The 27500-nt window shown below is 45.8% G+C and overlaps 1 protein-coding gene across 1 annotated transcript in view; it reads right to left on the reverse strand.

The window, feature by feature from the left end:
• The window catches only part of LOC121194188 (nucleolar protein 4-like), a 107261-nt gene that overhangs the window by 58384 nt on the left and 21377 nt on the right, over positions 1 to 27500 (reverse strand). The window contains exons 2-4 of the mRNA XM_041056879.1: positions 26865 to 27017; positions 23320 to 23431; positions 17508 to 17602 (exon numbers count right to left, since the gene is read on the reverse strand). Coding sequence (XP_040912813.1) covers positions 17508 to 17602; positions 23320 to 23431; positions 26865 to 27017 — 360 coding nt within the window. The remainder of the gene's footprint in view (positions 1 to 17507; positions 17603 to 23319; positions 23432 to 26864; positions 27018 to 27500) is intronic.

The following is a 27500-nucleotide window of genomic DNA, read 5'->3' on the forward strand; positions in this document are numbered from 1 at the left end:
AACGTCTGATTAACTGATCGACGGGAAATTAATCAGCAAATACATCAATCAGTGATCAATGAATCAAGTCATTGTTTTTAATTAAAGAAGCCTCCAGTGTCAGTATCTGCTGGTTTTCTTGGCCTTTTATGACTCAGTGAACCTTACAACACATCACCAGGGGCTCCGGGTAAATTATGACGAACACCGTTCACTGTTCTCTGACATTTTATAAACAAACCATTTACTGAAAAATCGACAGCGAAACATGAGCACAAGCTGGTTCTGTTTGAGTGTGAAACTCTTGTGTTGTTTGACTGAGACGTGTTGATGTTTCTGCAGGATCGACGTCAGCCTCAGTTCTTCAGCTCACTACCTGTGTGTGGAACTATCTTTGTGTGTGTGTCTGTGTGTGTGTGTGTGTGTGTGTGTGTGTGTGTAGCTGCAGGCTATGGGCAGCCCATCTCTCCACAGAGCTCATTTGGTCGGCTCCTGCTCTGTCAGTGAACTCTGGGTTTAAAGATCTGGTGGTTTCACAGGTGCAACTGCTCCATCGTCCAGGTGCACAAAGACACACACACACACACACACACACTAATGTGCTGCCTGATACTGTCCAACACAGCACTGCAAGCCGAGATCCAGCACACTCACTCTCTACAGGTTGGTGTCAGCAACAAGATGGGAGCGCTTGATACTGGCAGAGTGAGAGAAATAGTAAATCTGACATACACAGTGCAAAAAAAAAAAACGCGCACACACAGTCATAAGATGCTGCTGATCCTTTCTCAGGCGACAGCGTGTTGGAGGACGGTGTGAAAAAGTACAACAGATTTGACTTGTGAGCCCATGATCACTGCGGTGACTGGAGCCAAATGTGGCACTTCTTTTTGTTCACAAACCCACATTTCAGTTTGTGCTAATGTGCTGAAACTGGCTGAATGTGGAGCGAAGCCAAGAGGAGACAAAGCCAACGTACAGTACGGCTGGATCAACAGGGTATTTTTAAATGGCTACTGTTCAGGAAATGTGTGTGTCTCACTGAATTCATCGCTGCTGGCAGCCAAAAGGATGCTGAGCTACATTTATCCTTTTAACAGCGAGAGGATGCAAATCGTTCATGTCATTTCTCAAACAAAAATGCAAAACATTTCTGGCTGCAGCTGCTCTAATGTCAGGATTTGGTGGTGGTGTTGTTGTTGTTGCTGTTTTGTTTCACTGTAAATTGAACATCTTTGACTTTTGAGCTGCTGAAACAAAAGTTATTTCACAATGTCACCTTGGGGCTCTGGAAACTTGTGTTTTTGTTATTTCAATCTGTCATTTTTACTGTAGGACACTCTGTGTGTGTGTGTGTGTGTGTGTGTGTGTGTGTGTGTGTGTGTGTGTGAGTGTGTCTACCTGACATATTTGTGACTTATCACCGTGGACACTGAACTTTCAGAGACCGGATAATACACAGTAACACAGTATAATCCACACAGCGGCTCAGGCCATAGCATCGTGTTATTTGGGATCCTCAGTAAAGTGAAAGCAGATTGTTGAGAGTCAGTGTAAATGAAAACTGAGGGTTTCATGAGTCAAGTCAAAGCCCAAGAGCTTTGAGAGCATGAAAATAAACACATGAACTGTTTCCTCTCTCCACACGGATCACGCAGATGATAATAACTTGCTCAGATTAAAAAAAGACTGAATGTCTTTGGATAAGTGATGTAATATCACCTATTGTGTGCCCTGTCAATCAGCTGAAACCTCACAGTGCCAGAGACGGAGGAGAGTTCGTGGAAATTGTTTGTGGCGTAAAAAGGTTGAGAAGTAACACACAAATGTGCCGTCGTGTGCAGCTTTCAGTCGCTGCAGAAGCTCTGCCACCGAGTGTGACAAAGAGAAATTTAACACGTAGTTTTCGAAGTGTAAACCGTGCTGCAATAATAACTAAGACGAGACAGCGAGGAGGCTGTGGAGCCTGAGCAGCTCCGCCACACACAGTCGCAGATAAGAAAATGCCAATAGAGTTCATTCCAACACCGTTGGCCTAAAAATACTGAGCAGTCTCTGCTAATCATTGACTCACAAAGTGGAACATGGGAGTGGGAACTGTTGTTAAGTGTTAAATCAACACTGAGACTCCAAATATAACAAGGGACAAGGGTTTCTCTGCGTGAAGAGCGGAGGGTGTGGAGCAGAGAAAATCAAAAATCAAAGCCGCTCACGTGTCAGTCGTTCTGGGTAAAAGCATCTGACACATGAGTAAATGGAAAAAGAAAAATAAAATGCATGGGGGGGGGGGGGGGCACTCCATCACCATCGGATCAGTCAGTCCTTCACTTGGTCAATGTGAAAATAAGTCAGTCAGTCAACCATACCAGATACCAGAAGATTAGTGGCGTGTCCAACGCTCTGAGCCCCACTTAATCCAGTCAGTCACAAATCTGCCCCCAGCATGACGATTAACCCCTTTCCCCCGCAGGAAGCAATCCTAGGGAAACACAGCATGGATTAGTCCAGGCAAAGGTCACTGCCGGACCAGTCCAGCTTCACCCTGCGGACACACATGCAACACTGCTGAGCCGCGTCCAGTCGCCACAACCTGAAAAACTGATGCTGAGCAGAAAGGCTGTCAGCTGGTTTGTAAGCTCCTCTGACCTCAAAAGACAATTTATCACCGTCAAGCTAATTTTCGTTTTAAGCATCAAAGTAAAAAGTTCTTAATGTTCCTTTCAGCCGTGGAACCAAAACTCCTTCAGCCCATTTCATTTGGCCTTGTGATAAATGTTTTTAACAACTGTGAATCCAAAGTCAGTTCAAGAGCAAAGCACTCTGAGCCAGCGAGGTCAGCTCATGATGGACTAATAACTCCAAACCTCATCAGTTTGACTCACCTGAAAAGGCTGTGACTGCATCACATCACCTCAGCCGGGAAATATCCAGATCATCACCTGACCTACCTCTCACTACTGCTCCAACGCTTACTGTTAAATTTGTATGTCGTTTATTTTCCGGGCCAGAAGCTGCTCCGACGTCCAGACTGGCAGTGATCATCAGTCTGGTTCAGCAGATTGAGTCGTCCATCTCTGCTGCAGCCAGGCTCCCTCATGACCAGAGCCAGCCATCAGTTTATACTATTAGGAGTCAGAGATGAGAGACAGATTTGCCTGGAGGAAGAGGAAGAAAGCTGGAGGTGGCGAGGGCTTTGGGGAGCAGTGGAGGAGCAGTGGAGGAGCAGTGGAGGAGCAGTGGAGTTCAGCTCCAGCTGTATTATACAGCTGATCTCTGCAGGGACTGTCTGGTTCCAGTGGTTGAGCACTGAGCACACACAGCAGCACAGCCGCCAGGCAGCACCAGCCTGCCACAGACAGCCGAGGTAATTACATGGAAACGCTTCCTGTGTAACCCACTGTAGGATAACACGCACAATACTCTGTGATTGACACTTTTATCCTGAGGACCTTATAGCACCACGACTTGAGTTTGAGTTGTCTGGTGGGAGGTAAACCCCAACACTTACAAAGGCCCTGGAAACCAGTTTTCTCAGTCACACCGAGTTCAACGTGAACACGCTGGTGCACGAGTGCATGTGGGAGATGATTTCTGTGTTTATGCTTTTGTTCCTCACTGGTTGAAATGTGCAGGTCTGAGCTGGAAAAGCTTCCATCTACCGATCAGCATTTAAAAGCATCTGAATCTGATGACAACTGTCAGACTCACAGAGAAAATTCAAAACGCACCTACAAACTTCTGACTAGCTGAGTGTTAAATCCCACTGAGTTTTTTTTCTAACTTTACATTTGATTATTGTTTATTCAGTCATGAGTTTTTAATGTTATAGAAAAGTATTTAGGCTCTGAAAAGTTTCCGTGGGATTAAAAGCTCGTTCACACTGTTAATACTTCACATGTAACCTACATATTAACATTTGAAGCAGCACTGATGAGCAGTTGTTAACAGTGAAAGAATAAATCCTCTGATTTTTCGGTTTTACGTCGACTGAGTCGCTGAACGGTTTAACCCTCAGAGAGCGGCTGTGAACTCTGAAAAGACTTTAACCCCGTGAAAACACGAACCACACCTCTTTCAGCCTCACCACCCAGGCCTGCCTGAAGGTTCAGGTTTTGTTAAGCTTCTCTAAAACAAATAAGGTGAAACCCAGAGAAGTAGAAAGGAATTCAAACCGTGCAACAGAAATAAAGAAACCCCAGGGATCTTTGAGGACACGTCTAACTAAGAGGGGTACAGAGAAGGATCCAAATAAATATATGAAAAACTGAACAACAGTCTTTCTGATCCTTTACATTTTATTCCGGTGACCTGAATGACACTTAGCTGTGATGTCCTTCATTCACTTCACTGAAATGGTTAAAAACGCACGATGTGAAATCCCAACGTGCAGCGAATCCTCTCCTCTGCCTCCTGCATGAATGTGTTTACATTCACAAGTGTTTAGCTTGACCTCTCCTCGTTTTATGGTTCCACTGTAAAGGCCAGAGAACCACACTCTGCCTCAGGCAATACTAATCAGACACTAAGTTTGCACACAACAGGCTGAGCTCATCAAGCACTGAGCACGAGTGAATGTCCCCCCCCCCCCCACCCCCGGGCAGAGGCACACCAACACTGAGAGACTTTCACAGCACAAAGCTCTGGAGCTCTGCTGAACACGAGGCACAGGCTGCCAAACGTCAGACCAAGACCACCATGACTTATCAAGCACGGGCCAATAATAACAGCTTTATCAATACATTCATTAGCGCAGTGTTATTGTGAGCAATACATGCCGCAGGATAGATCAACAGTTAGACCCTATGAGGAGCAGGGCCGCCGAGTTCTGATCCACTTTTGTTCATCGCCACTCGTCTGATCCGACATAAACACCAAGACTGTGCCTATCTGAACTTAGAATAACTTTAATCAAGCAGCGATGTAGCCGTTAGCTTCGAACAGTGGCGTGTGTCATGAGCCTATAGCTAAGCATACACACGGCCTGTTCCAGCATGTGGTTGCTAGGGAACGTAAAGCTGGATTTTGTGGATGTCTGCAGAACAACAAGCTAAAGTGTAAGAGCTAATTTTGTTTGGAGGACGAAGGTGAGAAGAGAGACGGACAAAAAGAAAGTCCCACAGAAGGAGACACTACCAACAGACAGCGTCCCGCCCTGCCCGGTCCTGGCAGGTCAGAGATACCACTCAGCGTTTTGTGGCTGTTTGACCCGTTTATACATGAACTTATTTATAGACTGAAATAAAAGGTCAGTTCAATAGTGTGTCACTGCTCTCTGTGCTGCATACAGTACCTTTATAATTAGCACCTGGTGGGAGCTGAGGTGAAGTCAGTCGTTCGGCTGGTGACTCATCTGCAGAACATCTAACATGACTTAAAGTAAACACACCAATTTCTGATCTTGAGTCTCTGTGGGTCTCTGACAGATCAGTTTTAGCTTCTTTAAACACAACGTTAAACTTATCATCACACAGAAAATAAAGCAAACACCTCCTGTGATATCAAACGAGGGGACACCTGCATAGAAAGCCAGATGGATAAATGTATTAAAAAGCAGGGAAAGGACACAGGTATTTTCTGACAATGTGAAGATAAACAGCAAAAGATAAAAAGAAATCAGCTCTCCTCTGTCTGAAACCAGAGAAGAGATAGTGGAATGGGACGTATATATTCAGAGGGATGTATAGGTGACCCTCTCCCTGTACTGTCACACACAACCACTCATTTATGGCCATGCTGCACGACATGCGTCAGCGTCACATCAGTCATGAATGACCCTCCAACAGTTTCACCAAGAAAAAAATCCTTCTACATTTAACGTTCTTGGCAAGTAGAGCGATTTGCCTCACATTTCCCTTGGCGCCGCATCACGTGGAAATGTTGACAGCGTAGATTTAAGACAGACATCATACAAATGTCATGTAGTTATAAAGCAACAACACATGACAGCAGCGCCCACTGCAGCTCTCTGCGAAGGCATTTCACAAAGGCTACAGACGAGTGCTGCAGACACGCTGCCTCCTTCGCCGTCAGCCGCTGCAGGACGAGCTCGACAGGCTTATTGTTAGAAACAGACAGGAGTGATTTCAGTGCTGGGACCGAACCGAGTGAGAGACAGACAGCATGCAGATTCCAGTGTGTGAGGAACACAGATGGAATACGGCTGCATCGCATATGATCAATGTATGATCAGTGTGCGAAACTGAGGATGCAGTTTTAAACTGCTGTAAACAACTGTTTTCAATGGAAAGTAGCTGAAGGCTGCTTCAAACTGGCGACTCTCGACAGAAAAGTAGCTAAGGTTTGACGCCAGGTGCTTAAAAAAAAATTACAGGGTCTGAAAAGTTGGTAAATCTAGTGACAAAGGTGCGAAGTTGGCATCACTGCCTGTAAACAGCCCCCACGATGTAACAGAAGCTGTTTTCACCAATTCATTTTGACAGAGCAACGGCCAATGGGAACCTCCAACACTTGACCAATGGAGTAACCTCACCCACCACCCGGTCAGTCAGTCAGTGACTGGCATGTTCGGGCGGGAAAGGGGGAAAAAAATCAAGAATCCAGAGATTCATCCAGAAAAAGGCTGACAGGGCAGAAAAATGTGGAAGAGAAGAGAGATTTCCTGGATATGCAGTATGACTTTCCTTCCAGGAACAAACACCTAAAGATCAATATGTCAAGTCCCCGAGGTTTCTAAAATGTGACTCTCAAAACTGCAGGAACCAGAAAAATTACACGACCAAAGGCAAACCTTTCTGTTGTAACAGGACATTTCCTGCTGTAACTACGGCCAGAATGTGACATCTGCAAACACGTGTCTGATCCTCATGACCTGTGACAAAGACACAAACACAACAGACAGATAACGACTGCAAACGGGGAGCTCACAGCACGGGAAAGACTCAAAAATCTCCAAAGAGCATTCCCAAGATGCAGCAGGGACCAGGGGAAGAGACTCCAGAAATAGAGGGACCCAGCCCATCCAGAAGGGAGAGGAAGAGGATGAAGGGGGAAAAAATGGGATTAGCAGGCAGGCTATCCCTCCTCCCCTGCCCTCCCGCTGAGCACATGGCCAGGTCAGGGGGAAACTGGAGTTATTTCGGAGCAGAGCGGAGAGGAGCTAAGCAGGCCCTCACATAAGGATTTATCCTGGGAGAGGCTCTGCCAGTCCTACTGTCCCCTGGCAGAAGGCTGAGGGTGGGGAGGAGCGCTACAGAGGATCTGAGAAGACCTTAACCCTTTAAATGCCAGAAGACAAAAGAAAAGGCCTGTGTGTTTTTTTTCTTTATCAGTGTGAAGCCTGTTGAAGCTTCACACTTCTGTGGCACCGTCAAACTTTTTACGATCAGTGTTTTCTGTACGTGACACTGTCGCCAACTTGCCGCCAAGCAGCTGACAATTATAAAGTAATATGAGTTTTCCACCAGTGGCGACACTGACCAGCCGACAGTTTCCCGGGAGCCGCTGCCATGGAAACACGTACTGTGTACGGTATACGTGATGCTGGAAGCAGATCTGTGCAGTGCTTTAAGAGTCTGTCCTTCACCCGGAGGACCTCAAGCTGAAGGGCCCTGGTGCAAGGCACTGAACGATGAGCAGCCTGTGGAGGGTGGCAGCAGAGAAAGAAAATTTTCCACTAAAACTAGAAGAGAATCGTGGAATAACTTTTTTTTTTTTTTGGCTTTGTCACGATGGAAGCAGCTGTAGTTTCCACATCATGAGAAAACAGAGTTCACGGGCAGGATGAGTCCCATTCTGCTGCTTTCTCATTCACTGGGCAACAACACCAACACAGACGCAGAGCAGGTTTCACAATCAATGAGTAACAATGATTGATTATACTGCTGTTACATGTACAGTCCCATGCAACACCTTATCACTGCTTGTGCTTTCACAGTAAAGTACTTTTAGTTATTTACTATTTTTTCTGCCTCCTTTAGGCTGATGAGTCGAGTTTGTAGGAAAGAGGCTATGAGTAATAACAGGAAAATTATTACACAAATATACTTTATTCTTCATCATAAACACGAGCTGATGTCTTCATCAGTGGACGGACAAACAGAAGCAGGTTTGAGGATTTAATCCAGAACACAGAAACTCAACCCTGTGCTATCAGGGAAGTATTTCTTCAGTCAGGAGGAGTCACAGAGAGATGGAATGAAAAACTCCACTCCTACCGCGCGCGTCATAATGGCCCATTCACATGAGAGGCCACTGTTTCAATGCTTGGCACGCGCCACCGATTGTTCCTCACTGTGTGCGGGTGCTTGGTCATTCCGCATCACCCAACCCACCCAACCCACCCACCCTGCCGTCCACACACACACACACAAGCGTCGTAAAGACACGCGCACGCTCATCACTGAAGCACGCTCAGCCGTCCACCACGCGCCCACACGCACGCAGGGGCAGCACCAGAACAATGTGCGTCTGTCAGGGGGCACGCTGGCCTCCTGCACTCTGCATTCCAGCAGAAACGCGCTCATGAATGATAATGATAACCATAATCATACCGGCCTCCGGACGGAGGAGCGGCCTGCCGCTGCCGCAGCCGCGCAGTGAGCGGCACACGGCTCCGATCCGAGGCGCAGGTTCAGTGTTTTAATGAGCTGCGGGCGGTGCGGTGCGGTGCGGTGCGGTGCGGAGCCCACCGCCTCCCACCAACAGCCCCGATGACAACAACACAATACAACTTACTGCGCCGCTCCGGCCGGCAACAACTACGCAAACGCAAAGTGCGGCAGATAAAAACCCAAGCAGCGTTTCGTTACTGCCGTTTCCCTGTCGGTTTGGTTCGCATCGATCACTGATCAGAGCGCCTGTCAATAGATCGTCCAGCAGCGGCGCGATGTGACGTGACCGCAGAGGAGGCAGCTCTGCAGGCTGCTGGCGTCTCTGCCCGCCAGTCAGTCACCGGCGTCCGGGAAACAAGGGAGGCAAACACTGGAGGAGGAGGCGCAGCACTCCGGAATAATAAATAAATAAGAAGCACATGCATTAAAAACGCCTTCTTACCTTCACTTCTGTGAGATTACAAACATGAATGTCGACCGCCAGCCGCGTTTCCACACTCCGCTTTTCGGTTTTTCGGTGTTTGGTTTAACTGTTTACACATTCGCCTCCAGTTGTTTTTTTTTTTTTCTCTTGTTGTTTATTCTAAATGGACAATATATCCTGCTGTATATAGGGAGGGAGTGAGAGCGCACAGCAGGACCCTCAAGACTCTCTGTGGCAACCGGAGGGGGGGCGGGGCCACGGCTGCTTACATCAGAGAGAGAGAGAGAGAGAGAGAGAGGCGCTGTCCTGTGATATACTGTAGCGTTACACTGACTAAACCCATTTAAAACAATGGAAATTGAAATCCATCCCCCCATCCTTCATCCTTCATCCATCCTTCATCCATCCTCCTTTTGTTACCGGTCATGTGTCAGAGGCGCTGATTCGACCTGAGCATCGCTTCGGAGGATGCAGTGTGAGGTGCTGCCGGTGAATTCATTGCGTTGCGTTTAACTGACAAGTGTTGCATAAACACAAACACTGTAAAATGCACTACAGTTCACCCACACCACACGCTACATCCTGACGGCGGGATTTACTGCAGGGCTGCATCAGTTTCAGGCAGAGTTTACATGAACGCATCAACTTTGCACATAAACGATTCCGTTTCCTTTCAAATTCCATGTGACCGGTACATAAACGGGCAAACGTGTTTGGCCACACACCGACCGAAGTCAGTGCAGAACAGAAAACCAGTGCGTCAGATATGATCACATGAATTCACGGTGAGATCCAGCTATAGAACAACATACACAGCTTTATCACATCCTGTCAGACGCCTGCATCCATGTCTGTCCACACGCATTTAACATAAGAAGTGGGGACTTTAACAAAAGTGTGTTTTATAATCCTGAACGTGGCCACAGTGACCTTGACCTTTGACCTGCAAATTCTAATCAGTTCATCCTTAAGTCCAAGTGAACAACCAAATCTGTAGGACTTCCCTCGAGGAGAACAGACAGAAAACCCCACAAACATTCGACCTGTAGCTACGACTGACACCGGGGCCTGAAAACGGACAGCAGCTGTGATTTCCAATCAAAACAATCCTCTCAGTGCATCTTAAACATACAAAGAGTATATTAAAAAGCCTCCTCCAGCAGCAGGACGGTGCTGGAGACGCTGATTTAATATATTTCTTGGACAAACACGAAGCTGTGACAGACGCTTCAGGAACAGGCAGGATGTTTCATTCAGCTCAGGTTTCATTCGCTCTGCAAATGTTTAAATACACATCAACCTCTATACATACGCATGAAGCTGCTGGTGAGAGAGTGTGTGTGTGTGTGTGTGTGTGACAGTATCAGAGGGAAGTAGCATGTGCCCTCTCATACATTTTACATGACAAACCTGCCACCTATAGGCAGAGGGTGAAACTGCGGCGTAATTAGCCATGCATGCCCATGCACTGCACAAAGTGCTTGGGGAATTGCAGGGCAGTGTGTGTTGATAAGGATGCTTATCACTTCCTGTGCCACAGAAAAGACTGAATGGGAAGTTCGGCCCCGAGAGGAGACTGAGCAAAAGAAAAGAACGAGAACTGGATTCGACTTTCGGTCGAAGAGTTTAGCTGCGAAACTCATTCACACTCTTCACGGAACAAGAAAGCACCGGGTTTAATGAAGGCGTGTTACTTTAGCACCAGGTTGAAGATGTGAGCCAGTTCTGTGTTCAGCGATGAGCTGTAATCTTAGCTGCAGGGGAAAGGTATGAGGGAAACAGTGCGGTGAAGCTTCCACTTTCCTTCATATCCTACATGCTGTGCACTTACACACTTACAGGCCACGGAGGGGATTTCTCTTGCAGGCCGGTTTCCATGGCATTTCTACTTTATTGGACAGTATTCACTGGAGAGCATCAGGGCAGATGGTGAGAGGATAAGATGCGATAAAGGTCATGCCCCCGGTGCACACCCACGCTGAGGGCTTTAAACCAGGAGGAAGAGAAACGCCGGCACTTTATTTATGATCCCCGGATCATCTGAAACTCCGCGCCAGATGTTTTTAAATTTTTATTTATGCAGTTTTACTGTGTCATCACTGTTCAGTGCGGCGAGGCGGGGAAAACACTCAGACAGCCTACCTAACCAGATAACATGGACGTTACCACTGAACAGCGTGGGGTCTGATTTTGCTCTAAAACCAGCTGATTGGTTGGTTAAACTCTCACCTGCCTGAAGGGAATTTATCTTTTTTCAGCAAGTTCTGATGAGTATTGATTCATTATGTTAACACGCTGATCTATATTTCTGCATTTATTTCTTTTATTGTGTGTTTTTTTTTTAACATAGTCTGATAGAAATGATGTTTATACAGTAGAGCATAAAATATTGTGAACCTCACTGTGGAATATGCAAATAAAAGAACATCTGATCAGACTTGGCTCAGGCTAACTCTGATCAATAGCTGAAGAGCGAGCACCTGCTGGTCAGAGGTCATCATGTGACCTGTATGTGATGATGTGCACTGTAACCTACAGACTCACTTCACCTGCTGAGAGTCAGGTGAAGAGAAGGCTGAAGGCAAATGAGGATTTCTCATTTAAAAAAACAAACAAACAGCAAAGCCAGAAACGGGAAACTCAGAATGGTGAATTTGGAACTAAGTGGTCGTGTTAGCGGCCTTGACACCAGCTCTCAGAAATAGCTGTTAATGGCTTGCCTGCTGGTCCTCTACTTTAATTTTGTTATCTTTACTTTCAGGTTCGAGCACTTAGTTCTGAAAAGCTGCAATTTTTTCATCACAGAAAGAAAAAGCTCTGAATATGGAGAGGCGGGCCTCTTATGAGGGATTGACAGCTCATGAACTGGAGAAGGTCACGTCTCCAGCAGAACAGTGTACTGCGAACAGAGACCCGAGCACCAGAGAGGAACACGAAACAAAATGGAGCAGCCAACAAGATTTAGATCAGGATGCAGCGTAGGGGCTCTGTTGGAGAAATGTTGTGGAGCCAACAGGTGAGTTTTTCAAAGTTTGTATTCCCCTTAGATACTCGGTGAATAATCAATCAATCTGCCTCGACTGTACAGGTCACCTTCCAAACACACAACATTTCACCTCTGAAAACCATTTAGTTTGGCCTCAGTGTTAAAAAAGTCCAAATGAATCTTTAGCAGACAGCTCAAACGTTTGCACCCCCCTTTGATAAACCCGCTAAGTTTTTTATCTTTAATATGTAAAATCAGGCGTCTGCTGTCTAAAAACCAGTCAGCACTTTATCAGTGAGCTTTATGAGTCTGTGGTCTGATGAGACCAAATTCACACAGGTACGTGTGGCGAGAGGAGAGGAACACCTAGCACAGTCAAACACGGGGGAGGCGGGCTGATGTCTGTCTGCATCAGGCACTGGAGCTCTGCATAAAGTGGAGGGAAGAATGAATGCAGGCCAATATCAACAGATTTCAAAGCACAGCCTCCCACCATCAGTCAAAAAGCTAAAAATGAAGAGGCAGTGGATCCTTCAACAAGACAAAGACCCGGAGCACAAAGCAAAGTCAGCCCAGGAACGGTTTACAAAGGATAAGGTGAACGGTTTGCCGTGGCCTTCCCCGGTGGACAGATCTGAAGAGGGCCGTACACGGCAGACAGCCAAGCAATTGGGGACACTTGGACCAAATATGCCATGAAGAATGGGCTAAAGCTGAGAAGAGACAAAAGCTGCTCAGACTCAGAGAGACTGGAGGAGGTTATAAAGACAGAGGCTGGACAGAACATCTAATGAACGGAGATGCAAACCTTTGGACTGATCACTTTCTTTTTCTACGTTCTGACCATTTATGTTACTGGTGATGATGAAGGAACATTAGTACTGACTGAGCGTTCACTGAATACCGCTCTGATGAAAACACATCTCTTTCACTCCTTTCAATCAATCAGTCCATGTGCTCCACTGGCTTTTTTCTCCTGGACGTTCTCTGTCCTCGAGCTCATTCAGCTGCAGCTTCGTTTTTTTTTTTCTTTCAAAGCGAAGCGCAGACCTTGTTTTTTCGAATCGTGGCGTTGTGTTGAATTGATTTGGCCCATGTGAAGAATACCACTGTACGCCACGGTTCACACGCTGCTGCAGCAGCCGTCAGCCATCGGCATGATGCCGCTGTGGGCAGTGGAGTTCTGGGACAAGGCTGATGTTTTGTTCACACACAGAATGAAAACTTCTCGAGCGGTTTTCCTGCAGCTTTGTTTCTCAGCCAACAAACTGCGGACAAAAGCTCTTGGTCACTTCTGAACAAGGCCGTTCCAGCAAGCAGCTTTTTATCGTAGGATTTCTTTCTGCTGTCTTCTCAACAGTCTTTTAGTAATTATAATATACCAACCCCCAACCTATCTCCCCTACACACACACACACACACACACACACACACACACACACACACACACACACACACACACACACACACACACACCCCTCCTCCCAAAAATAATGAAATGTCTTTCCTCTGGAGGTAGCTGAAATAATGGGCAGAGAGAGGGAGAGGGGGAGACCATAAATGATAATGAACCACCTCATTCTCCTTTTTTAATTCCTTCTCTGATTCCCTACCCCGACCTCCCCCCATCCTCCCTCCTTCTCTCCCCCTTGCATCCCACCGTCACCTACAAATTTTCTCCTGTTTATTTTCACCCTGGCTGAGCACATCCACCTACTCCCATCCTCATTTTCACTCCTCCTCCTCCTCTCTATCTTCCTCCTTCCCTCAGCCAGACAGAGCCACCGCCCTGCCATCTCTCCATCCTCCTCCTCCTCCTCCTCACCCGATTCTACATTGTCTGCAGCACCCCCCCCCCCTTGCACACTTCACCACCACCCCCCACCCCCCTGCCAGGAAGCATCCTGGGTAATTTCCTCCTCTTATTGAATTGGTACAGGGGGCGGATGGAGGGAAAGATAAAGGGATGGGCAGATGAACGGAGGCTTGGGATGAGTGCTAATGGAGCTGGTGAAGGATTCACACATATGCAGTGCACCCACCCCCCGCCTCACTTCTTCTTCTTCTTCTGTCTTCCTTTAGCTCACTCACTCTCTCTCTCTCTCTCTCTCTCTCCTCCTCCTCTCCTATGTTCTGTTATCCTCACTCGCTCGCTCTCCCTCATAAAAACATCCCAGACAAAAGACTCCGACCTTCTTTCTTTCACAGAAATCTATTCAGCTATCCTGCACACTGTCTGCATCCCCTAACACACACTCACACACTCACTCACACACAAACACACACTCACACACACACTCACCCACACACAAACACACACTCACACACACACTCACCCACACACAAACACACACTCACTCACACACTATTCCTGTCTTCTGTACTTATGCTCCTCTGGGCTGAACTCTATAATCTTTCTGCAGCACAGTCTCATCCTCACACACAGACACACACAGACACACACACACACACAGACACACACACACACACTCACACACACACACACAGACAAATACACATTCTATACTGTCGGCTAAAATGTTCTGGCTACGAGACTGAGAAGTCAGCCTGGTCCGACACATCTATATTTCACATACGAGTGTTTGAGCGTAGGTGGAGGTGGAGGCAGAGGTGTTGGTGTAGGGAGGTGGAGGTGGAGATGGAGATGGAGATGGAAGAAGGGGGGGGGGTGGAACGGTGAATGAACATCACAAATTATGCAGCTTTTCAAAAGTTGACTTCCAAAAAAAAAAAAAAAAAAACTGAACAGCAACAGGAAGCTTCTTAAGAGACGAAGCTACAGACACATCACTGACACCAGGTCATCACTGACACCAGGTCATCACTGACACCAGGTCATCACTGACACCAGGTCATCACAGACGAGCTGCTATTCACACACGTCGACTGATAAGTCATAAGAAATGTGAGTATAAAACTCAGCAGGGCAGGAAATGAATTTCCCCAAATCCTGAACTTTAAGCTACTGAATAAAAATGTATGAAATTCAACCTCAGCTAAAAACACAGCGCGCTGGTTCAATGAGCCGCATCACTTTTCCGAGACGCAGATCATGAGGCGTAAACCAGGAACACATTCATTTTCTATCAGTCAACTAATTATTTCAGTTGTTCGTTTCAAAGCTTCTCTGTGACTGACACGAACCCTCGTAACTCTGAGGCAATAACAATGAAATGATCATCTGACCCAGGGTGAAAGATGCTGAATACTGGCACACGGCCTCGGCTACTGGAAGCTTAGTATTGATCAGGATCCCGCATCAGTCAAACCTGCAAACGGCAACAACATATTTATTATTCACAGGCTGCTCCTGACAGCAGCCCGCTCTGCAGCACCGACACACGGAGCTTACAACATTTTACATGTCACACCACCGACTCTGATCCTGGACTGACTTTTGAGAACTGGATCACAGAACAGACTTCAGTTCTTTTATCATTAAACCAGAAGCAACGACCAGCAGGAGTTTGAGGGTCAGACCCGGAGCGCTGAGAGAACAGCGGAGAGGCAGGAGAAGAAAATGGGGGAGAGAATTTTTGAGTGGAAAAGTACAAAACAATAACGATAAACAACAACACTCGCTTTCAGTGAGAAAAACGTGCAAAGAAAACATGCGTTTGTTTCGTTCTAACACGAGGATGATAACGAGAATCGTGTCAAAATGTCAGTATGAACTAATTAGAACGGCTTTGACATGTTGTCACCAAACAGGCTGAAACAACTGCTCGACAATAACAGGAGTCACGGAGGTTGCTGCAGGTGTGAGTGTGTCTCTGTGTGTGTCTGTGTGTCTCTGTGTGTGTCTCTGTGTGTGTGTGTGTGTGTGTCTGTGTGTGTGTGTCTGTGTGTGTGCGAGAGAGAAGGCGAAGGGAAGTATTGAACTGTATGTGTGTTTGCCACATACGCCTTCTGTGTGTGTGTGTGTGTGTGTGTACGTCTTTCTATGGTTGTGTGGCCAGATTTTGGTTTGAGGACATTATGTCCAGTCCTCACGAGTTTAGACCTGGTTTCAGGGTTCAGGTTAGAATCAGGTTTAGGTTAGTGTCGGGGTCGGTAATGCAGCTTTGTCAGGGAGTGTCCTCACAGCTAATGTAAGACAGGAATGTGTGTGGTGTGTGGTGTGTGTGCGTGTGTGTGTGTGTGTGTGTGTGTGTGTGTGTCTAGATAACGGGTGGGGGAACAGAGGGTTGAGCTCGTTCCAATTAAGCCAGGCCTCAGAGCGTTGAGTTAATTAGCCGAGGAGAGAGAGAGAGACACTGAAGTGCCAATTTGCGCTGGAATGTCAATATATCTGCCTGTCTGTCTGTCCAACACACACACACACACACACACACACGCACGCACGCACGCGCACACACACACACGCACACGAGTGACAGCGAGTGTGTGGTGCTGTGTGAGTGTGGTACAGGGTGGAGTGGTGGTGGTGGTGGTGTTGTGGGAACAATAAGGAATATACCAGTCACCACCCCCACCCGCACACACAGCCGAGCCAGCACAGCACGGATCCACACAGGAAGAGGAGGCTGATCTTCCTCATCACCTCAGAACTCCCACAGAAAACCTGACGCCGATTATTGATTAATTATTGATTCATCTCCAGATCATCAGTGTCCCTGAGTCCCTCTGAGGACGTCTCTGAATGTCTGGTTTTGTCCGACCAACCATCCAGAACCCGAAGATTCAAATGATCAGAAACCTCATACTGGACACTTACACCTGACACTTCATGCACTTCTCCACTGACTGCATATCACTATTGTAGCATAACATTATATGAGTGTGGAAACAATTAATCAGATATTTTGATTAATAGAAAATTAACAAACAACAACTTTGATATATTTTTGAGTTTTGGGCTCAGAACACGCTAAATGAAGGCTCCAGCCTGGACACTGGGAGCCTGCACTGGGTATTTTCACTGTTTCTCTGACATTTAGTGGGCTATGCATTAATATTCTTATTCAAATAAAAACAACGGGAAGTTAACTGACTGCAAACACAGCCCTTCTCACACTGTGCACATCAGAAACTTTTCTTTTTTGTGTTTATTCTGGTCCAGATCATCCAACTCGTCAAACATTTGCTCACATCTCTGAAAGCCAGCTTAAATTAGTTCTCAGTTATATATACATTCTGTGCAGAGAATAGAAAAATAACACAGTCTCACACATAATAAGAACTAATGGTTTTGGTCTGCTGACCTCCACGAGCGTCGGCCTGAAACACTGATATTTCTTCTCATTACAGTGTTTTAATTGCAAGTACGAGACAGCGTGTGGGAGTTTTTCTTCCTATCGAGGCATTAGTGGGCCTCCTGCTTTCCTCCTACACACCTGTCACAACCAGTTCTCCAGTGTACAAAAGAACCTGCTGTTTTAAAGCAGTTGTGTGTGATTTCCAAGATTTACTTTGTGATCCACTCTTAAGGAAATCCGCGTGGTCTCAGGGTGCACAGAAACACACACTCACACACACGCTGTCTCTGTTGTTTAACATGCAGCTCTGTTGCAGTCGCTTCACGTACCTTGTTGTGCAGCTTCATCTGTTTCATGTAGGTGGTGGTGAGAGGCATGTTGTAGTCTATCACCTCCGACACCAGAGGGCTCGGTCTGTCGTTCTCTGGAGAGGAGAAGAGAGGAGAGGAGAGGAGAGGAGAGATTTTTTTTAGGTGAAGACAGCGAAGGAGACACCGCATTGTCATTCCACGACTGTGATGTCTGGACACATCCGTCCTTTTTTGTGCCTGTGTCTCTCAGACTGTTCCCATCACAGTGGAAAAATAAGGCTTTTATGCTGCGTGATCCACAACTGTGCCACTGACCTGTTGACAAAATGCTTGACTGGGAGGAAAACAAAGAATCCCACACACCGTCTGTCACTCGTCCTCCTCACGTTATTAACATTTTGATCCTCAGACCTTCATAAGGACAAACACCAGCAAACACATACAGGTTACAGGCTCTCACCTGGCAAACTCTATGTCCTCTACTTGGACATTGATTTTGGAGTATTGCGATTCTTAGGCTTTTATCCATTTTTCGATGCCTTTGGTGTCTTTTTCTACCTTCTGAAAACTTAAGGCCACTCTGTGATATGGGACTGATTTGTAAAATATAGCAATAACATTGTTGTTAGTAAATTTATTATGTATGTTTACAACGGGGGAAAAGAGCTCAGTATCCTGTGTGTATCTGTATATACCTTCGTATATCTGTAAAGCTCAGTGACCTTAATTTGCGTGCATAAGTCCCGCTCCCGTCCTCTGATTGGTGGGTTTTCCTGGGGGAGAGCTGACGGACAGTGCGTGCACAGTAAGGTTTGTAAGCTGCTGTTTGTTTATATGAATGTGCCTGATGAAAGCCTGAGCACTGAAACATTCATAAAGCGAGTCCAAGACATGGACAGTGTGCAGGACTCTTTGTTTGCTTCCCAGTTAAAAGTCTCTGATCCGACCTGTTGTACCTGTACCTGTCACTGAGACCTGATTATCAGGCAAAAAGACGTACGCAAAGACGTTCAGTCACAGTTTGGTCTCAATATAACAGCGACTTGTCTTTTTATATGAACCGTTCATTCAGAAGTCATCAAGCGTCCTCCATCTTGTCCTAAGTGCTATATGAAGGCAGCTGGACTTGCTTGAGGTTCTTGAAGACGTTTCAACTCTCATCTAAAAGAATTCTTCAGGCTTCTACAGAGAACCATCGCCCAGGTCAAACACCATGACCCGGACGATTGTGAATCTTCACAGACGCGTCCTCCAGCGTTTGTTGCAGCACAAACAGAAGCCTTCAGCCGCTGGCTTTTTGTGTTCTGAGTGTTCACAGGCAATTTTCCAGGACACTCACAAAAATCAGCACAGTTCATGTCAGAGTTCAACTGAAGAGGAGACGAACAAAAGCTGTTTTCCTGCGATAACGTGAGTACACTTACAACACTGATAACAAGTGTACAAAATCTGCTTAACAACACAGCAAATTACCGCCTCAAAAATCACCACCGAGCTAAACCAACAGCAGACAGAAAGACAGTAACATGCTAACCTAGTCATCTCCATCTTCTGAGTTTTTCAAAATGTCCCTATCTGAATAATTTCAGCTTTTAAAAAGCTCCAGCAGCTTCTCTTAAAGCCCATGGACTGTGAATGCTGCCTATGATCATGCCTTGTCTGAGAGCCAACACTAGAGGACCTTCTCGAGCTGGAGGCAGAGCCACAGAGACAAAGAGAAGCAGAGCGAGGAGGTGCTGCACTTTTCCTACAGCTGAGCAACAGCATCATCTACAGAAAAGCTTTTTACGGCTTTAAAGAACTTTCATAAAGAAATGAAACAACAAACACACTGAAAACACACATTATCCCTCTCAGTCTTTCACATCTCCATCCACACGTCTCTCCTTTCATCATTTATTTACTGACCTCATAAAGGACGTGTCTAACGTCTGGAGCATCAACAGAACGGACATGAATACAGGCACAAGATCAATACGGCTTAGCAGAATGGACAGGACCGTCAGCATTGATCGGTGATTGATAGTCTCGTACAAGGACATGAGAAAGTGACAGAGTGTGTGAGAGTGTGTTTATCCTCCAGAGAGGGACAGACTGTGATAACTGACTATGGTCCCGTTCACACCGGACACGAGTCTCAGCCGATCTACGTCACTTCACACCTGCTATTAACCTGCATGTCCTCATACATCTCGAGTGACCACGTGCGATCAAGAAGAACCAATAAACACGCACATCAGTTCTAAATTCGATGTTCTTTTTAAACCAGAGGGAGGCAGCAGAGCGCCTCCTGTGCCGAGTCTGTCGGAAAGTAAAAGAAGAAGAAATCAAACCCACGCAGGCTGAGTCTGATCCTTCCTTTTCAGACGTCGTGGACAAAAAAACCAGCTTATGATCTGAGAACCAGCTGAATTAGTATGAATGAGTTCGTACATCGGCTTGAATAAATCCACGCGTGTTAAATGTGTCACGTACAGAGCAGCATGAATCAACCCGGGCGCTGTTCATGGAGACGCGCTTTGATTTTAGCTGCAATTTTTTTATAAAAAGCATCATCTAATAAAAAACTCCCCCACTCACACAGACACACACAGACACACACACACCACACACACACACACACACACCACACACACACACACACACACCACACACACACACACAGTGAGCCTGCTGCCTGTGTCAATTAAACATGGCCCTGGTCCACACTGATTAATTGCATTTAATAATTCACAGCTGAACTTTAGTAAGAGTCACTTCAGCATAGTGATAACGGGGGCTGAGGTCGTGTGTGTGTGTGTGTGTGTGTGTGTGTCGTGGAGAGGCCGAACCCCCACGGGGTAGGAAGGCAATTAGCTGCTCTCTCTCTCTGAGTGGCATCCAGTGATGGCACAACACACACACTCACACTGAGCCGAAGTATCACGGATACTGTCATTACTCTGTGTGTGTGTGTGTGTGTGTGTGTGTGTGTGTGTGTGTGTGTGTGTGTGTGTGTGTGTGATTGTTTGCTCAGCTTATTATATCTTCTAATTAAATAATTCCTACTACGTCCGAAGGCAACCTCATATTTACTTTTTTCAATTTATAATTTGTCCATTTTGTCCAAGCTGGACAGTGTCTCTGATGAAACACTGTCCAGCTTGTCCAAGCAAACAGACTAACGGCGTTAAGACATAATATTCAAAATTAACATTAAAATCCACCAAAGAGAAAACGAACTACAAACTTCTTTCCAAAGACTCCAGCTTTTACAGTTTTCTTCCAGGTGTAAAATCAGCCTGATGATTTCTGACCGGATTCAGTTGTGGTTAAATGCAAACAGGGAAAGTTTCAATCCTTTTAAATTCCCAGCAGGGACTTCCATGGCATCTCTTTCACCAAATCATTTTTTATTTGTTTTCTTGGTGAACCCTCCCAGGACGCTCCTGTCATTTCCTTTGTCCTCCTCCTTGTAGACTCTCATCTGAATTTTCTTCTCCTTCTGAATTTCTCTTTTGTATTTCAGATTTCTCCCCCAGCCCCCCAGCAGCACAGATTCCTTCTCCCCCTCTGCCCCGACTCTGTGGAAAATGAGCTCGTTTCCTGGGCCATTTTCTTTGTTAAAAGCCATTAATTAGGCTAATTAAGGAGAGAGACAGGACACTCCAATGACTCCTCTGTTTAATGAGAGACAAAGAGAAAAAACGGGGAGGGATGTGGGGAGGGGAGGAAGCCGGGGGGGGTGGAGGGAAGGATGGACGTGGGGTATAGGGATGGGTAGAGGAGGCGACAGATGAGGGGAAGGGAGGATGGGGGAGGGGGGGGGGGGGGGGGGGGGGGGTACAGGGATGGGACAGGAAGCCTTGAGCAGCGAGGAAGGGGACGTTGGGAGGGAAGACAGGCGGAGAAGAGCTGGAAGCAGGACATGGGGACGGTCGGGTGGGATGCTTGGAGGGAAGGATAAGGGAGGAGAGAAAACAGAGAGATGGGCGAGCTGGAGGGGGGATGGAAGGACAGGCAGCAGGAGGAGGAAGGGGGGAGGGATGAGCGAGGGATGGGAGTGTAGAAGAGGGGAAAAAGAAAGGGAGGGGGAGCTTCAGGGTGGCAGGGGTGGCAGAGGAGGGGACTGGGGAAGAATGGAAGACGGATGTGAGCAGCTTGTCTTTCATGTGGTACCTGAAGCGTCAGTCAGTCTGGGAAACCTTCACTTATCTTCTGCTGAATTTCATTACATTTCTCATTTCTTCACATAATAAAACATTTATTATAAAAGAAACGCGTAAAAGTGAAGTGATGTAAAATTAAAGAGCCAAGAACGGAAGCAGAACGAATCAGCTGACTGGAGAACGTCCAGTGTAAACAGGTCCCAGTATCTGGAAGCTCTTTACAGGTGAAGTTCACCTTTTTTCTTCTTTCTCTCCACAAGAGCTTTGAAAGAAATCCCTTCCTGATATGACTCCGCTCACAGCTCCAGGTGGAGGTGTGTGTCTCTGCTCCTCTCAGGACAAAACTCCCTCCTTGTGTTTACTTGTTGAGCTGCGGCAGAGGGATAATGACACAAAGAGGGAATTTTGTACTAAAGATGAAAGATGTTTGATGAAATCCCACTGAAGATACGCGCTCGGCTAAATCCGGCTGCCGAAGCGTGATGTTGAGGCTTTGCCTGAATTTTTTTTACACAGAATAAGTGGATCCCTGGATTTTCTCTCTCATCTCTTACAGTGGAATCACGTTACGATGGGAATTTCTCCACAGCCAGTTTGCATCCAGTGTGTCACGCTGTTTTCTTCCTGTCATCTGGTTTTAAGTTGTTGTACGGGCCGTGTGCAGGTACAAACCAAATGTTTTTAAAAGCGTTTGGGATCATAAACGTGGACTGTGTCACATCTGTGGATTTAAGCAGCTCTGCCAGAATCTACACGACCACACTGAGCCCACATTAATATCAACACTTCCACCATTTTTTTTTCTGATCTGTTGATAATTCTGTTTTGGTTTTCTCGTCTTTACAAAAAACAAACGTGCAGATGATGTTGCAAAGAGGCGGTGGTAAACGTGAGAGAGAGAGACAGAGAGGAAAGCAGAGGAAAGAGCGAAGGATGAAAGAAGGGAAGAGGGACTGTAACTGAGAGACATGGTGGAGAAAGAAGGTGAATAAGAGAACGAGCAGAAAGCGGAGGACGGGTGAGGGACAGGGCGGATACTTTGAACCTCCATGTTTAAATGGAGACACTGAGAAAGAAAAACAGGAGAGAGGCAGGAATCTTATTCATCTTTGCCAGCTCTGGTCTCCTGACTGGCTTTTAAAACAGTTTTTTTTTTGTACACAGTTCAGTCAGATTTACTGCTGATGAGAACGAGCACCGAACCTTTATCAGTTACTGGGATAAAGTGCGGCTGAAACATCAGCCTCCTTTGACGCTCACTGTATTTACTTTAGCGTGGGAGCTGGGGAAGTCCTTCACATGCTGAACACCTAACCGGTGACCTGCGCCATCTATTGTGTGTGTGTGTGTGTGTTTGTTTTTCCATCTCAGCACCGGTAACGTCCTGCGTGCTCCACAGGTGGTCTGCCAGGACCTGCTCACCTCTTTCTGCTGCCTTCCACTGTGGACGCTGTACAGAGGATCCATTTCACACTCAGAATCCAGGCACTCAAATAAAATGGAGGAGGGTAAACGCAGCAGACCACACAGTAATCGGCTGTGATTTTGGACACAGCCGTTTCCACTGACAGGTCGATGTTCCCTATTGGAGCAGCGTTTAAAAAAAAAGGACGGTCTTGAGGCTCAGACTGAGATAAGAGGACTCACTGACTTGGACATTTGCTGCCGTGTTGTGTTTGTACCTTTGTAGTCTTGTCCTGTGGTGCTGATGTGCATCCTCTTCTGACACTCTCCACAGCTCATCAGGAAATGAGTCACGGCCTCTCTGGGCAGGAAGGCGTACGTCTCTGCTATCTGAGAAAGAGAGACACCACAGAGAGAGACACTGTTCAATCTGCTCTCTCTATTTTCTGAGATCACCGGGGACAAAAAGACCCTCTGAGTTGTATAATGGTGATATCTGGGAAAAGGCAGAGACAGACAGAGCTGCTCACATCATCAGTTATTATCACCGCCATCACTGTTTTCTCACTGAAATGTGGATTTAATAAGAACACATTTCATTGGATCTGCTGTGTTGTCACGGCGATTCACCGTCAAAATGACGACACATCAAATAACTCGTTAACACAGGTGATTAAAGTGAAATTCACTGGGAACTGAACTGAGTGTTTTTCTTAAAAGTCAAATTACTTCAACTTATACACAGCATCATGTTGATGAATGACACTACTGACGTTACACACACACACACACACACACACACACACGCGCACACACACACACATTTATCCCATATCCCATATTTATCTGGAAAAGAATCATTTATATTTTCCTCCTGATTGTACTGTGTGCTGCATTTCAGCAATAATGGTTTTTCTAGTACAACTGTGAACATGGTTCAATTAATTCTTCTTCTGTTAGTAATTTCTTACATTTCCCAGAATTCATTTTTAACACCTCTGAACAGTGTGAGCATCGTATGAGTCCTGTGTTTTATATTCTCTGTCAGCTTATCTGTCAAAGTAGAATAAACAAAAACATCCTGGGTCTGAGGGACCGACTCTAAAATCAAACACGCACTAAAACATGTTCTGTTCCACAGCTCTTCATCATTCAAGCCGTGTCGTACACATTTCAACAAATAACAAAATTGGCCCAGAATGTCAAGATGGGCCGCTATTACATTTTTCAGATTGTCTCACAGGAAAACTGCTCTCAGAGACGCTGAGGACATAAAGTCTATGAATCTGTGGGTGTGTTTGAATGTGCATATGCATAAATCAAACATTTATTCAGGAGGAGAGGCACAAAGACACAAAAGAAAAGAGGAGGAAGGGTGGAAAATAGCCAGTGTGGGTGGATGGGGGTTGCTGTGCAGCCTGCGTGTGTGTGCGTGTGTGTGTGTGTGTGTGTGCGTGCGTGTGTGCGTATGAAGGAGGGGGTAAGGCAAAGGCAAATGTCACTCACAGCCCTTGGTAGCCTGAAGACCTGAAGCTATGTGGCATGGTAAGATGGCTCCTGGCTTTAACTACACTGTATATACACTACATACAGAAGGACACAGAGGACAGTCTGTGCAAAGGAATTAAAAAAAAAAAAGAGACTATACACACACACACACACACACACACACACACACACACACACACACACACACACACACACACTTATTAAAAAATATATATCTTTTTTAAAAGGAGAAGAAGAAATGTATGATATTTAAGATAAAAACCCAGAAATAAAAAATCCCAGCTGGCTGACAGTAACTGTCACAGCTCTGTGGAACCTGCACTTACTCTGTTAAACCAAAAGAGGGCAGTGTCAGCAGCTGAGACAGCAGAGCATCTGAAACACACTTTATCAGAACGGGGTCATTCACTTCCTCAAAATCTAAAAGTAAAAAGTCTATTTCTACATTCACCCCCGACACTTAGCGCAGCTCTCAGAAGCTTCTGCAGCTTCTTTGGTTTTCGGCTTCAGGTTAGAAATGTGTTTAGCATCAGGTCAGTGCTGGTGGATGGAACATTAACGTAGTCCCAACAGGATGAAAGGATGAGGAGAGGATGGGAGACATGTTTGGCAAAGAAAAAAAAAGGTGGAAGGGAAAAGAAACTCCTGAATAAAAGTGATTCAGATAATGAAGGAAGCACATTTTCACACAGCGTCAGATCCTCTCACTCTGTGACCTACAGAATTCAGACCTAAAGGTTCTGCTTTAAAATTAACTCAATAAATTCACTCAGTTTCTCTGCCTGGTCTTATTATTCAAATCCAGCTGTATTTCAAATACAAACGCTGGGTTTGTTTTTAAAAATTAGATGTTAAAACAAAAAAAAAAAAATTTAAGTAGGGCTGCAAATAATTATTTTAATTGTTAATTGACAGTTTTGTAGTTGTAGTTTTGAATTATTCCATTTATAATCACACAAGACAAAGAAAATCTTCACAAGTTAGAAGCTGAGACTTGTTTTGTGTTTTTACTTGAAAAATGTCTTAAAATTATCCTAATTATTTTTCTGTTGATCAGCCAACGAATTAACAGACTAATCTTGAAAAACGTGACGCTGATCACAGAAGGGAGGAAGGAATCAGGTGAAAACCTGATCTAAAACTGAACCAGTGTGACGACGGCCTGTCGGAGCATAAAGCCGCTGTTTTTTTAACCAGAGACACTAAAAGGGGAATGAAGCCCAAATGAAGAGGAAGAGAGAAGAAGAGAGAAAGGGAGAGGGCAGAGTGTGTGTTAGGCAACAGACGGCACAAGTTATGAAAGAGAGGCTCGCTCTGCAGCGCAGAGGTTGGAGGGTAGCGTGAGACAGTGAGACAGTGAGACACATGAGTAATGAGAAACAGAGGAGTGAAACCCAGTGGCCAGTGGCCTGCGGTGACTTCTTCTGTGGTAATCTTCAAAACGCCATTGACTGATTTATCGTTAGCTGACGGCGACACGGCGCAGTGAAGACGCAGGATCCCGTGTTTTCCTGCTCAAACGTCTCAAACTCAGTGCAGAAGCTGCACAGAGAGAAACCCACACTGTGACTAACATAAAGGAAAAGACGCCACACACAGTGACCATCGTGGCTGGTGAGACCAGAGCCAGCTCAGGCCTCCCTGGGGCCCGAAGCACAATTATCTCCAGGGGCCCTCCTACCTGGCCCATGGGCCATGCAAACCATTTGCCACCGCCATCACACCTGCCACCCCAGTGCCCTCACTACAACCCCCCCTCCTTTAAAACAGTTTGCTCCATCTGTTGTTCTAAGAAAACATAAAAAAAAGTATTTAAAAATTATAGAATATTTTCTATACAATCTTATGTGAATATTAACATTAACATAAATATGAAAGTGTAGAAAATATAAAATATAACACAGAGCTTTGACTCTGATGCCTGATAATTAGTCCAGTCTTCACAATATTACACAGTTAGCTTCGTGTACACAGTGTAAACGTGAGTCTTTAGGCTGTGGCTGCAGCTTTATGTCTCAAAATAAAGACTATATGTGATGTGCGTGGTTAGCTTTGGCTAAACATTGTAAACATAAACAGCAATAAACGTGCAACATGGTTATCTCTCAGCACGCCACTGAGGACCAGTGAAAGGAAAAGACAAGACGACACAGTGAGAGTCAAAAGATGCACGAGCAGCAGCCACAAACAGTGGAAGAATAAAAACGACAGAGAAAAAGGACAAAAGGGTTCGAGACAAAAGAAAATGTTGCACAAATCATAGTGAGCTTTCCTGTTGTTCTCAACATGCAGCGTTAGCAGTAAAATCACTTACAGCCTTGTAGGTCTTCTTCTGGCCGGCATGTTTTGGTGCTTTGCCTGGATCGGTGCTGATCTCCACGTGCATGGCGTAGATGATGTCGAAGAAATCCTCCACCACTGCCACGCGCTTCAGGGACGAGTCCACCCCGGAGACGCTGTCCACACACTGCAAACAGAGAGGGCAGAAACTCTGAGTTTCAGATTTCATTTTTTTTTTTTTGTTCGCAGTACAGACCGGAGACATGGGGGCAATCGAACCAGGGACGCTGCACTAACACAGTATGCACTTTAAAGCCCTCGGCCATGGTAACACCTTTAATTCTCATGGTTTTTAATAAAACATCTACAGGACAGGAACAAAACACCTAACTGCAAACACTCCACCCAGGAGGTACAGGCAGAAACTGATGTTTCCCTGGCTTCGTCTGATCAGCTCTACAGAGGGAGACACTTTGTACAGCTGAGAGACACTGAGAAGTGCCAGTCAACCACTGTGCAGCCTTATTGTCTTTGATAATAATAATAATAGAAATAAAAAATGGTCTCCTGACTGGTTATTCATTTAGCTTTGTCTTCTATACACGCTTGGATAAAAGGATGAGTCTTAAATATGGATTCAAGCTAGAAACAAAACATCAGCAGTGAGAGA

This window comes from Toxotes jaculatrix, chromosome 2 (genome assembly GCF_017976425.1).
Source record: "Toxotes jaculatrix isolate fToxJac2 chromosome 2, fToxJac2.pri, whole genome shotgun sequence".
Taxonomy (NCBI): domain Eukaryota; kingdom Metazoa; phylum Chordata; class Actinopteri; family Toxotidae; genus Toxotes; species Toxotes jaculatrix.